Source organism: Cephus cinctus, unplaced genomic scaffold, assembly GCF_000341935.2.
Source record: "Cephus cinctus unplaced genomic scaffold, Ccin1 Ccin1_scaffold0935, whole genome shotgun sequence".
NCBI lineage: Eukaryota > Metazoa > Arthropoda > Insecta > Hymenoptera > Cephidae > Cephus > Cephus cinctus.
In genome coordinates this window covers 158,991-171,208 of record NW_014333502.1, presented here as the reverse complement: position 1 = coordinate 171,208, position 12,218 = coordinate 158,991, and the positions used below count along the sequence as shown (strand labels likewise).

The following is a 12,218-nucleotide window of genomic DNA, read 5'->3' as shown; positions in this document are numbered from 1 at the left end:
AAAAAAAAAGTTAAGGATTGTTCTTGCAGGATATTAAAATACATCAAGGTACTCAAAATACGTGTCAGCACATAGTGAAAATATGTAATAAACATATTTTATGCAATATATGAAAACTTATTGATACATAACACCGGCTTCGTCAGCAGCTCAAGCACCAGCTCTACCACCATAGACAAATCTCCACCGCCACTACCAACCGTCCTTATCCATTCTTATCATAGTCATGTAATTAGTATTACATTGACATTTGACAGAGTAATTATTAATCGCGAGTGATATAAGCGCAGAGAAAGGTAATCGTGAAGATGTGTTTGTTCCATAATAAACAAAAAAATATAAAGAATCGAAATAAGAAATGCCAAAAGCCTTACACGACAAAGTTCACTCACGTGACCATTTCCTTTCGCTATTCGTATTTTTAAAGTATAAAGTAGATGAGGTGGAGATCAGATTCGAGGCGGCAGAGAAGGCAGCGCAATAGGGCAACTGAAAAGTTCTCTCTTGCACCCTCTTTCTATCTCTCTCACTCTCGTTCTCTCACTTTTTTTCTTTCTCTTTCTTTTTCTTTTTACTCACAAATTTGCACACAGTCTCTCTCGTCTCTCACACGTACTCGCGGCGCACACGCCCCACTCGCATTCTCTAAATTACGTGATACAAATCAGTGCGCTCACCGTTTATAATCGTACAATCCAAGGATTATTGTATGTATTATTATATACAGAACAATTTTTCTTAAGTGTAATTGCAACAAAAAGAAAAAAGAGAAAAAACGCGAGAGAACCATCTCATGGTATCTCGCATCATCTTTTTTCTCATTCTCATTGTTTTTGCTTCCTCTTTTTCATTTATTACAACAAAACGCGTGTCCTGATCGATTTCTCTCAAACGATACTCAATTTTTAGTTGTTACGAATATCAGAAATATTGTTTGACAAGGATCATATTTTTGAGAACGATCGTTCAGAACCCTTATCATTACACAGCCCAAGAAGCAAAGGTTCTCTCCGATTCTATATCCTTCTGCTTCTCACAGATTAACATTTCCAAATTTTCACCTTAAAATTATCGCTCCTAACGTGGCTGTACTTTCCTTTGCGCTATGCATAAATTACGGGCTCTTCGATTAGTGGAAAACAAAGTGGAAACCACCTCGATGAGGTTAACGGAGATTCTAGGTAATAGCTTTTTTTTCTCTTAATATTTCCTTTTTTCATTCATTCCGTCGCCGTTGGTTGACAAAAGCGTGCAGCTTAACAAAATCAAAAAAAAAAGTATTAAAGAGTATTGAAAATTGATAAGAAATTATACATTTCATCTCCAATCTTGAGTAGTCGATGAGAACTCAAATTTGAGACTGTTTACGTTGCCACGTGATTTTTGATTTTACCTTAAATAAATTTCACGAGAGAAGTAGACAAAAGAAAGTCTGAAAGATATGGCTTAGCCAGTGAAAGATATTTTGGTTTTTGTTGACGTTCATTTTTTTTTAAGGAAACTCGTATTTTCCTCTCCATCGTTTTCATCAGTTTCACCCTCCTTCCCTTACCGCGTGAACATTATAGTAATTAATGGCAATAATTATAACAATAATAACAATAATAATGACGATAATAATAAACTGCCTATTCGTAAGTAAGCTGTCAGCGTTTTTCATTAGTGACTAGATTATCGTTATATATCGAATGTCATTCATTTATTAATTACGTCCTAAAATACTGAGCAAAAATTAAGGGGACGCGATCGGGGACGTCGGCGTCGATCAACGCGCGTCGTTTCTCTGAATTTAAACATTTATTTTTGTAAGTTGTTTAATTTTGCAAGTTTTTTTTTATAAATATTTTTTTATATCGTTTTGCAGTTTCGAATGTTTCGTCATTGAACAGATGACGAGTTTTCCCTGTTAATTATGCCTCAAGAAATTCACGTGACGAAAAATCGAAAAAAAAGTTTGACAGTTTTCAAGAAGCTGATATGAACGGCAATAACGAGAAAACATGTGACTAAGGGAGAAAGAAAAGGAAACGTGAAAGTAGAATTAACAATAACAATAGTAATAAATAATATAATAATAATAATAATAGTAATAAATAATAAATAATAATAAAAATGAACGAAAATGCAATTACGATATCCCAATAAGAGAATTGCAATCGGTTTGGATCGGCTCGGTTCGCGTACGACCCCGTCGCAGTCAATAAGAATCGCTTTTATTACAACGAGATTAAAGACTTCTAATTGCACCAATTACAGTTTCAGGATAAAACTCAGTTCGGATGAGAGAATTTACAAATCGGATAAGAGCGTCGACTAAATCATGAAAAAGAAAAGCCAAATATCAACGGTATACGTACGAGTAAAATTCGAGATATTTTGTAAAAAATTGTACAATGTATATATATGTATATATATTTATATGTATATTATTGCGTAGGCATATATCGTCGGTATTATTTTACTCCATTCGCAACACGCTCCAGCCCTCGTAATTCTTTCTCATTCACTCCCATCTCTCAATCCAGACTATAACGCGTTCAATTCTGGACGAAGTTTGAAAATTTTCAAATTTTCGCGCCCTCATACACGCTACAATTTCCCGTAAGACGCAAACATGTCTTGCGATCGTGCCGCTAATAATAATGAATAATATTAATTGAATAACGCACGTGTACTCGTGTATAACCGTAAAAAGGTTCTCTACGTTCGCGTAATAGAAGCGGCCCTATTTTTTTTTTTTCAAAATTACGTTTATTCTTATTTTTTTTGTTTTTGTTTTTTCTTCACTTTTGCCCACTACTTCAGTTTTGCATTTAATTAACGCTGCTCGTTACTCTCTCTTCAGTCATTCAATATTCAGCTATTTTTTTTTACTGATTTCTTATTTTCCTTCCCATCATTGTACTTGTTTGTTTAATTATCGCATACCCTAGAATTCTCGATCTGGTTGTGGATGTAGTGGAGAAGAAAAGAGAAAAAAAAATCGATAGAATGACAGAACTCTCAATCGCTATCGTTCCGCTTGCCATAGGATGATTTTTATACCTTAATTATTCTCGATTCAATTTTTTTGTTTTTTCAATATTTTGCATTTATTAAAAATGGCTGTATATACCTACGTTCAATAAAAAGCATTAATTCGAAAGGATTGGTATCTTTCTTTCTTTCCCATTTTGCCCGTCCCGTTTCGATAAAGTTGCAGAAGAGAAAATGAGCTACGTGTTGAAAGTGAAGAATATATAGATTTTTCATGTGAAAAAAATGCACACGAAAATGAATAATAATTATCATACGTCGAAATACACTTTAGGTCTTTCAAACATCGATGCACAATTAAGGCAGTAAATAAAAACGATATTCTTTCCGCCATCTTCGCGAAACGATATTCAGTGTATACACGCTGTAGCACATACAATAGTTGATATCTATATATTTATATCTTTGAATCTCTATTCTTTTTAGCTTGTCTACCTTCATTGCAATCTAGATACACGCGCAAGTACGTGATACGTAACGCGGGTGAGCGTGTGTTATTTTAGCTGAGAGAGCTACTCCCTCGGCCTATTAAATTAATCAAAGAGAAAGAACGAGATAAAACGGTAAAGAAAGAAAAAAAGAAGGGAGGAAAAGAAAGAAAGAAAACGATCGGCATCCATATTATATTCTCGTCGCTATTCTTACGTTGATTCTTAGTTTGTCTTTTTTTTTTTTGGTACTTCATCGTAGAAAAATTTATCCCGAGGCAATTCAAACGAGGACATTTTTCCCACATCGATATCAGCCCGTCCACGTGCTCCCTCCCGTTGATATGAATCGAACGATAGTCAGCGAAATTCTTTTTATATTTTATATCCCGCAGGAATCAATCGCCTTAAGCAGATTACCCGAGGAAAGTCATTTGTGGAGAGCGTAAGGACGCTATAATAACCCACGGGATAGGAAGTTCGACTGACCCTCCTACTATTCTGTCGGACGCACATTATCTAGTCGTCAAACGGCCGATTTATTATGATAAGTTTCAGTCGCTACGTTTAACCTAGATATTTTCGTACGTCGACCCGTCGCAAGATGGCGCCACGATAAAACATTTATTCCCATAAGTATGATCACAGCCAGCATCCCTTAACTGCCATGATCCTGATCCAATTCGTCTAACGATTCCAACCTAGCTATTGGCGCTTCATTTATTGTAAATTCCCAGGACATGTCGTCGCTGGTCTGACGCGAAGACTCCTGCCGTCCACCAGGTCCACCCTGGCTATCTGTATGTCGACCTTCAATGCGCTGAAGCTCGCTGGATCCACGATGATTCGTTGTGTCTCTTCGAGAATCTCCGCTTCGTGGACGCTGTGCGTATGGGCGCTCTGACACTGCCATTGCGCAACTCCAAGGATCGTCCGTTTCCGGTTCTGAGCGTTTATTGAACGACGTGTATCTGTGCGATGGACGAGAAACGAATTATATATCACGTTTGCAATATGCTTCTGCAACTTTTCTCCTAACTTTTTAACTTAATGCAATTACGGGCATTCGTTCATCCTTCTTACCCCGTTCTGAACTCTCCCCTTCTAAATGCTGCTGGCTGACTGTGCCATGCGTGGGGCTGATGAGCTTGCTGATTATTTGATGGCACTGCCAGGTCCACTGGCTGACTTTGAGACCTCGTGGGCGCCGATCTGCTATTCAGGGCTGTCTGCAATGCTGTTGCTAAGGCTGACGTGTCGGATGTCACTGTCAAACGCGAGGCTCCTGATGAGGTTGATGTTGGCTCTCTCGTTGGTGGCCTGAATATTCGTTTCATGAAATTAGTATAGTCATGGATTAAGAAATTGTATTTGCGACTTTTTATTAATAAGTGGGTACTATGTTTATTGATAAAGCGAGAGTATTTATTCATAGCCAGTCTAGTTCTACTCTGCATATGATGATTTGTCTTCATATTTTTGTTTTTGCAGGATTTTGTTTTAAGCTACAGCTAAATTCGGAAGTTGTGCGATAAGGTTATTTTCGTATATTATTCTTTGATAATTGTCTTCTTTTTTGGAATTATGAATTCAGAACCAGATCAAAAATCCTGCGGGGAATTCCTTCGCGAGGGAGGAAGTTTAGAACAGAACGAAACTCAAAATAGGAATGACTTGGAAGTTTTTGAAGAACCTCAAAAGTCTGAGTACGTTTTCAACATTTTGTTTTTTATTCCGTTTATTCGAATTTTTTTTTCATTGCTTAAAGAAGTCAGAATTTGCCAAAAAAAGATACCAAGATTGAGAAAAACGTTAAGGCGTTTGGAAATGACCTGAAGCGGGTTTTTTCAAGTAAAATTCGTGGAGTGCCGAAAAGAATGAAATCAAGAAAGTCAAAGGGATCGAATAAAAATCGAAATATATGTAATAAGGATGATATTTCGTTATCTCCAATCAATAAATTACCAAGAATACCGAAAGAAGTTTTTAGGGTGTTGGAGCTGTTACGTCATGAAAATTTTTTAACGTACGTGGAGCGTTATTACAATCCCAAACTGTAACAATTTAGCCCGTACAACAATATACTGTAGCGTGAATTAATATGTAAATACAATTTGTTAATCAAAGAAATAGTCCATTAATTAAAGAAACTAGCAATATAACGAGGAAACAAATTAAAAAAGGGGGCCCTCTGTCACCTTCGAAAAACGTCGAACCTCTCCAAAAGAAAAGAGGCCGAAATCAAATGCAACTGATCCAGAGATTTTGAAAGAAAGCTTTTGCACACAATTAAACGATTAAAATCTTGAGTCATCTCATTAACAAAGTCTTATTGTGATTCATAAATCTGAAAAAAAGGAATAATACCTTACCTGAACAATCCATGAGATGTGCTAGGCTGTATCTTTCCATTCCCATTACTACTAGTAGATGGTGGTACCGTAGGTGGTTGAGGTTCACTGGCCGACCTCTGCACAAGTGCTGGAGGTCTACCAGAAAGCCTAGAAGTACCTGTAGGCGCAGTACCTGGCATCATCTCTATACTTGAACTCTCCCTAGAAGAATTAAGAGTCTGTTGCAAAAGGGCCAGGATCAGTCTGATGTCTCCAGCCATGGAATGTTCCAGGGACGACACCTGTCTCGAGAGCTGATCTATCCTGGCATTTATCTCATCCAAGGGTCGACCTGGACCACTTTGGAAGTCTCCTGAAAAATGAATTATGATAAGGTCAACTTGTGCCAAAGCTAAGAAACACTTTACTGTTTCCTCTTCATCTATAATCTCTTCCAAATTATCTCACTCAATGTATTCAGGAAGGACTATACCTTTACGTATATATGTCATGTATGTGCCAGGACTCACCATGTGAGTGAGGATGTTGAGGAGGTGAAGGGGTTGTATAGTGACTGGATGTGGTTGAAGCGGGATGCACCACGTTGTGACTAAGACAGCTCTCGCCGGCGGCCGAACTTCGACGCCCCGGCCTTGTTAGTGGCGTCGTCACTGAGGGAAAATTCATTTTCTAGTTCCTTTGATTTTTTCACGAATTTACAACGGTTTATGTACAAATGAATAATGTAGTTTTCGCTTTCTTCGGTTTATTTACATTCAACGTGCGCTCAAAAATCTCGAGTCTCTAGGATTTAGAGCTGTGAAGTCCCTATGTCTTTAGGGAGAATTTTAGTCCTTCCTGATGATCAACTACTACGACCACCCCGGATTTTGCTTTGATTCGGTATATTCAAAAGTTTCCCTTCTCTGATTTTTTGCGTGACATCTCAACAAAATTGTGATGAGAATTATTTCAAACCCTCCAAGGAGACGATTAAGCTCGACCAGGAGACCAGAGACTCCTTGAAGAGTACTCACTCTGCTTGGCGAGGTAGTCGTGACTTGTCAATGGCTGAAGATGAATCTTGTGCTGACGTAGATCCGGAATGCTGCGCTTGAGATGGGTTAGCATGCCTGAACAACCAGGTTTCAAGGTGTTAACGAACCGGGATACAAACACAATCGCAAGGGGTAAGAGCAAAAGCGGAATTTGAAAAGATTATGCACACTTCATTCAGTGTAATAAGTACAGTAGTGAAGAGGGAAAAGCTGAGCAATTAAGAAATTAAAAATATAAAATGAACTGCATTGTAGCAGAATAAAGGGAGTTTCTTTTTACAAAGCTATATCGTGATGTATGATGAGTGTGATATATCGATACTGATTAATAGTCATGAATCTATAATTACATAATCGTGCAGGTTAATTCATTCCTCATACAAAAGACGAAAAGAAAGAAAGGACATTTTTGAGAAACCTCCTTAACACATCTTTTACATTGCTCTGTCCTTTGACTTAATGTAATCTTTGACTCACCCGTTATGGAATTCAAAGTCGAACTTCGTTGCTTTGGCTCGTCAAATTCTAAATTCAATGGCGTCACATCCTGGCCAGCTTTATCAGTGTTCAATTCCAGTATACCATGTCCGCTACCCTTATCGCTAAAATGTAAGCGGCAAATTATTTACTGTGATCAATGCGCGAAAAGACATAAGTAATGAGAAACAATATTTACTACTCGTCCTGATCATCCTGGAATGAATCCTCTCGACCGGCCGACACTAAATTTGTCCCAGGACCGCTGCCGGGAGCTCGACGATATCTCGGTGGACGGAAAGCGAATCTCCTGGCGTCAACGTCGACGTCAGTGGGTGTGCTGACCGGGAATCTAGCCGACATGGGATCAACCCCAGCTTGCTCCTCCTAATTGTTCCGAAAGTGCATTAAAAAAAGTCGTGTTAAATCAAATAAATAAAACAAAAATTACCATCATCCAGACAGAAACTCACGTCTCTCATGTTAAAGGTGATTTCCAAATTTTGACTAAAGTGATTTGCAAACTCAGGATAGAGAGCGAGTACGTCAAGGAGATCATCCCTATGAATTTTATGGAGGTCGCAGGAGGTGAGCGCGCGAACGTTGCAGGACGATTTACCCACTGTCGGATAAATGCATGGATTTTCTCCAAATATATCGTCCTTTCCCAGAATCGCCATTACGATATTGTCTTTAAGAATTTCAATGCTCCCACGTGATATAAAGTAGAGGGACGTCAAGACGTCGCCACGATGCACCAGAGTGTCGCCAGGTGGTGCATGAGTAGTTTTGAATTTCAAAGACAAAACTCTATAAAGACACAAGATACGATTGAATGACATAACCTCAATTTTTCAAACTAACGTGATCTCACGTTGTCTTCCTTACCTTAAACAACCTGGACTGACGCCATGAAACGCTGTACAATTCTTTAACAAATTTCTATTTAGATGTAAACAGATGTCTGCCTGAAGACATTCTGGGAAACCTTTCAGGACGCTGTTCATGTCGATTCCATTGGTGTAAGTCCACGCGTGTTGAAAATATTCCTCCAATCTCTGACGCAGCGGATTTGGTATCTGATGAAATCTTATGAACTCCCGTACCCGCAGCATCTGCGTGTGATATCTCGCCGTACCGCTGTACAAACGTTGAATGATGGCGGATACGTTGCCAAAAATACTGGCATACATGAGGGCTGAAAAAAGAGATAAGTATAATATATAAAATTAGAACATTTCAGAGCATCCTTTTGAATTTCTTTTTAATATCAGGTTACTCACATCCTATCAGCATCACGATTATTGTAAATATCTTTTCGGAATCTGTATTGGGCGCCACGTTTCCAAAACCCACCGACGTCAAACTGCTGAAGGTGAAGTACAGCGCAGTGATGTAGCGACTCTAAATAAGAAAAAAAAAAAAAATCTTTAATAGTAATTACATACATTTTTCTCAATTTTCAAAATTAATTTAATAAAACAATCAAGACCAATACCCAAGCAAATAACATACCTTGATACTGGGTCCTCCAGTATTATTATGTGAATAAAACTGATGAGTGTCGTTAGCAAGAATATCGAGCCAGCCAACTTTACTCTCAAGATTCGGTCTCTCTGCGTTCCCTATGGCGTACCTTTCAACAAAATAATAAAATACACTCAACCAAGTATTCACATACTTCAGCCAAAATATATATGTATACTCAAGAATGCGATATATACGTCAAGCTAACAAAGAGACGCTTCTAGCAAAAGACTCTTTTTGTGGATCTAATTAACCTCGAAAACCAATAGACTCCAGGCATAATTAATTAATTAATTAAAATCTTGACAAACTTTCTTCATTATTAGCAGTCATCGCCGACTACTAAATTTCAAGCTTTCCAGTATTATTCATTCTGTCGCTCAATTTAAATGCGATTTATCCTCGACCCTTTTCTATTTACAATTTTTATTATTTTCTTTCAATTAATCATCAGCCCCAGCCACTTACCAGATACAGGCCATCCAGTGTGCAATGAGGGCGAACGAGGCCATCAGCAACAACAAAACGGCAGCCCCGTATTCGCTGTATCTGTCGATCTTTCTCGCCACCCTGACGAGTCGCAGTAGACGAGCAGTCTTCAGGAGGCCCATTAGCGTCGTCGTCTGGAAAGAAGGTGCCGACTTTTGTCCTGTCTAAATGGCGTCGCGACGCGCTCAGCCATCCAAAAGCAATATCCGAAATTCGCGCCACGAGGAGACGTGAACGATAATAATGTACATAAATGACGCGACATAGAAAAGAGGGGGGGGCGGGAAAAAAAAATTGTGCACATTTTTTGAATTTAAAAAAAAATTGCAATCTTCGAAAAAGCGTTCACTACTGTTTCGTGGGCGAGATACGGACCGTTGAACTTTTGACAGTAATTAATCAGGGAAAAAACTACTACTGCCTAAGTCCAGAAAACTAAGTACACGCGGTACCGAATTAGTAGATTTCAAATTTTAGTTATGTTCAAACGAATCATGCGCAAAACGTAACTAACCTTTAATGTATCGATTTAGCGACCTGATTGACAAAATTGTTTTATTTGGATATTGATAAAATATTCTAGCTTTTTATTAAAAAATAATAATAATCACGTAATTAGGAAGAATTACAATGTGACAGGACAGAAAACAAAGCGACAAATTCAAGCGATTAATATATACAGTATATACATGTATCTACGTGGTCATATATATATGTATACATATAAAATACTGTACATACATAGGAATAGGATATGTATATTAATATAATTACTCAAAGCGCATTAACCGTATGTCATATACACATTCAAAAATACACTAATGCATAAAAAGAGCTAGGCAGATAAAGACAGAAATTAAAAAAAAAAAGAATAGATGATTTTTTTTCAAAAATTTACTCTCTCATTGACTTAATCGAAAAGAGCGCTGTCAAATTTGTTTGATGCATTTAAATCGGATAGCCTCTTCGTACAGGAACGACCGTACAATACAAACCACGTCTGTACCCACGTCTGTATGTACAGTCCTGACGCAAGGAAGCAAATGCAAAAAAAATATAAAAAAAATACAAAGGGCCTTAAAGTACGAAAATCTTTGATGAAGGCAAATAAAAAAAAGATTGTAAAAAAATAAATAGGAAAACTCGAAAGAGCCGCGACGACATAGCAAAGGAAGAATAGAAAACGTAAAATCGACGAAACTATTATTACGTGGCAACTGAAGAGAAATTGAGAAGGAAAAAAAAAATAAAGAAAACTTATCGCGCTAAATTCGTGGGGCTGGACTCTCGTTAAATTTTTTTATCGTTAAAAGCTTTTCGACTGCTTACAACCCGAGAGCGTATATAATGCATTATCGCCTTTGTACATGCCGAATGTATAAGTTGGCATTCATTTTTTTCTCCTCTTTAAATTTTGACTTTTTTTTTTCTAACTTCAGGTTCTTTGCCTCGTTCCTCTCGTGTCTGTGTATCGTGTGTTTCGATTAATCGAGAGTCCCAATTTTATTAATTTTTATATTTAATCATCGTATTCTCAAACGTCGTTATCGATGCCCGTCGTTTGTGTTTCCTTTTAATTAAAATTTTTTTTTACACGATTACATAAATGTTTTCGACTTTTAGGTTAATTCTGGTTAATTTGATAATTCGCAAAAAAGACGGTTACTCGTAATGCAAATTGGACAGAACTGTGCAAAAATTGAGATTAGTGTAAGGTGGATTAGTGGTAGTGATGGTGGTGGTGGTAGTGATAGTAGTAGTAGTGATGGTGGTGTAAGCTTATAATTGAGATAGAGAAATATATTTTTATATATTTTGTATAAAAAAAGGGTTAAAAAGAGAGAGGGAGAGATAGAAAGATTAAAAGTGAAAAATAAAAAATAATTGGGGGGAGAGAGAGAGAGAGAGAGAGAGAGAGAAAGCGTTTGAAAATTTTCGAATTTCGAAAAATCAAAAATTATAATAAATAGGCAAGAGCAGAGTAAAGTGTATAAAAAAATTAATAAAGAGAAAAAAAGTAGAGTAGAAGAACTAATGAAGAGAAGAGAAGAGAGAGAGAGAGCGAGAGAGAGAGAGAGAGAGAGAGAAGGAAGTGAAATAGAAGTGGAAAGAGAAAGAGAGCAAAAGAAGTTTGTTGGCTGGTGGATTTACGGAAGAGAAGAGAAGAGAGAGAGAGAGCGAATTTTCGAATTTCGAAAAATCAAAAATTATAATAAATAGGCAAGAGCAGAGTAAAGTGTATAAAAAAATTAATAAAGAGAAAAAAAGTAGAGTAGAAGAACTAATGAAGAGAAGAGAAGAGAGAGAGAGAGCGAGAGAGAGAGAGAGAGAGAGAGAAGGAAGTGAAATAGAAGTGGAAAGAGAAAGAGAGCAAAAGAAGTTTGTTGGCTGGTGGATTTACGGTATAAAAATCGGTTGTTATCAAATCTGCGTTGAAAACTTCAGGCTGTGTCAACTAACCTCGTCCTTGTCCAAGCCGAGCTACGGAAACGTAAAACTTGCGATTAAAATTCTCTTTCAAGTTCGATCATTCCATATTTGAATTTGGCATCGTCCTCTCATCAATTAATCTAACCGTTCCATCGTAACTCTCACAATATCGAGTCTTTCGTAGTCTCTTTTTCATTTCATCTTCGATTCCTGTTTTTATATATATATATATATATATTCCTCCTTCCGTTCATATTTCCCACCATTTTCACCCGCCCGTTGTAATATACGATTTTCACATTTTATACTGTTATTTCAGTTTTCTTATTCCCCCCACGACTGCCATTACTCGGCATTGCTAGCACGTGGGAATGGCCAGAAGAGAAAACAAAAAAAAACATAGAACAACGTAGCAACACAGTACAAAAGAGGGGGGATGG

At 37.4% G+C, this 12,218-nt stretch overlaps 2 protein-coding genes across 14 annotated transcripts in view; one reads left to right on the top strand and one right to left on the bottom strand.

Moving 5' to 3' along the window:
* Positions 1 to 58: 58 nt before the first annotated feature.
* Positions 59 to 12,218, bottom strand: part of LOC107271311 (potassium voltage-gated channel subfamily H member 6) — a 44,651-nt gene continuing 32,491 nt past the window's right edge. For 5 of the 12 annotated variants that reach the window (XM_025088595.1, XM_025088599.1, XM_025088597.1 and 2 more), the window contains 14 exons: positions 11,809 to 11,829; positions 9,328 to 9,482; positions 8,848 to 8,968; positions 8,616 to 8,736; positions 8,221 to 8,530; positions 7,806 to 8,142; positions 7,532 to 7,719; positions 7,333 to 7,457; positions 6,835 to 6,930; positions 6,328 to 6,468; positions 5,837 to 6,170; positions 5,663 to 5,740; positions 4,548 to 4,784; positions 59 to 4,435 (listed from right to left, as the gene is read on the bottom strand). In XM_025088595.1, the coding sequence (XP_024944363.1) occupies positions 4,123 to 4,435; positions 4,548 to 4,784; positions 5,663 to 5,740; positions 5,837 to 6,170; positions 6,328 to 6,468; positions 6,835 to 6,930; positions 7,333 to 7,457; positions 7,532 to 7,719; positions 7,806 to 8,142; positions 8,221 to 8,530; positions 8,616 to 8,736; positions 8,848 to 8,968; positions 9,328 to 9,482; positions 11,809 to 11,829 (2,577 nt within the window). In that variant the 3' untranslated portion in view covers positions 59 to 4,122. The remainder of the gene's footprint in view (positions 4,436 to 4,547; positions 4,785 to 5,662; positions 5,741 to 5,836; positions 6,171 to 6,327; positions 6,469 to 6,834; positions 6,931 to 7,332; positions 7,458 to 7,531; positions 7,720 to 7,805; positions 8,143 to 8,220; positions 8,531 to 8,615; positions 8,737 to 8,847; positions 8,969 to 9,327; positions 9,483 to 11,808; positions 11,830 to 12,218) is intronic. The other 7 variants (XM_015747150.2, XM_015747152.2, XM_025088600.1 and 4 more) reach the window with 6 other exon arrangements.
* LOC112494892 lies at positions 4,839 to 5,633 on the top strand. 2 transcript variants are annotated; one of them, XM_025088613.1, is made up of 2 exons: positions 4,839 to 5,170; positions 5,236 to 5,633. In XM_025088613.1, the coding sequence occupies exons 1-2, from the start codon at positions 5,049 to 5,051 to the stop codon at positions 5,522 to 5,524; spliced, it is 411 nt and encodes a 136-aa protein (XP_024944381.1). In that variant the 5' UTR covers positions 4,839 to 5,048; the 3' UTR covers positions 5,525 to 5,633. The 2 variants fall into 2 exon arrangements, with proteins under 2 accessions (XP_024944381.1, XP_024944380.1); XM_025088612.1 differs by having other exon boundaries at positions 4,886 to 5,170; positions 5,233 to 5,592.

Excerpts from the sequence above, each read along its gene's own strand:
- LOC112494892 (XM_025088612.1), top strand. The coding sequence starts at position 5,049 with ATGAATTCAGAACCAGATCAAAAATCCTGCGGGGAATTCCTTCGCGAG. Across the intron at positions 5,171-5,232 it reads GAAGAACCTCAAAAGTCTGA|AAGTCAGAATTTGCCAAAAA; the intron begins GTACGTTTTCAA and ends CATTGCTTAAAG.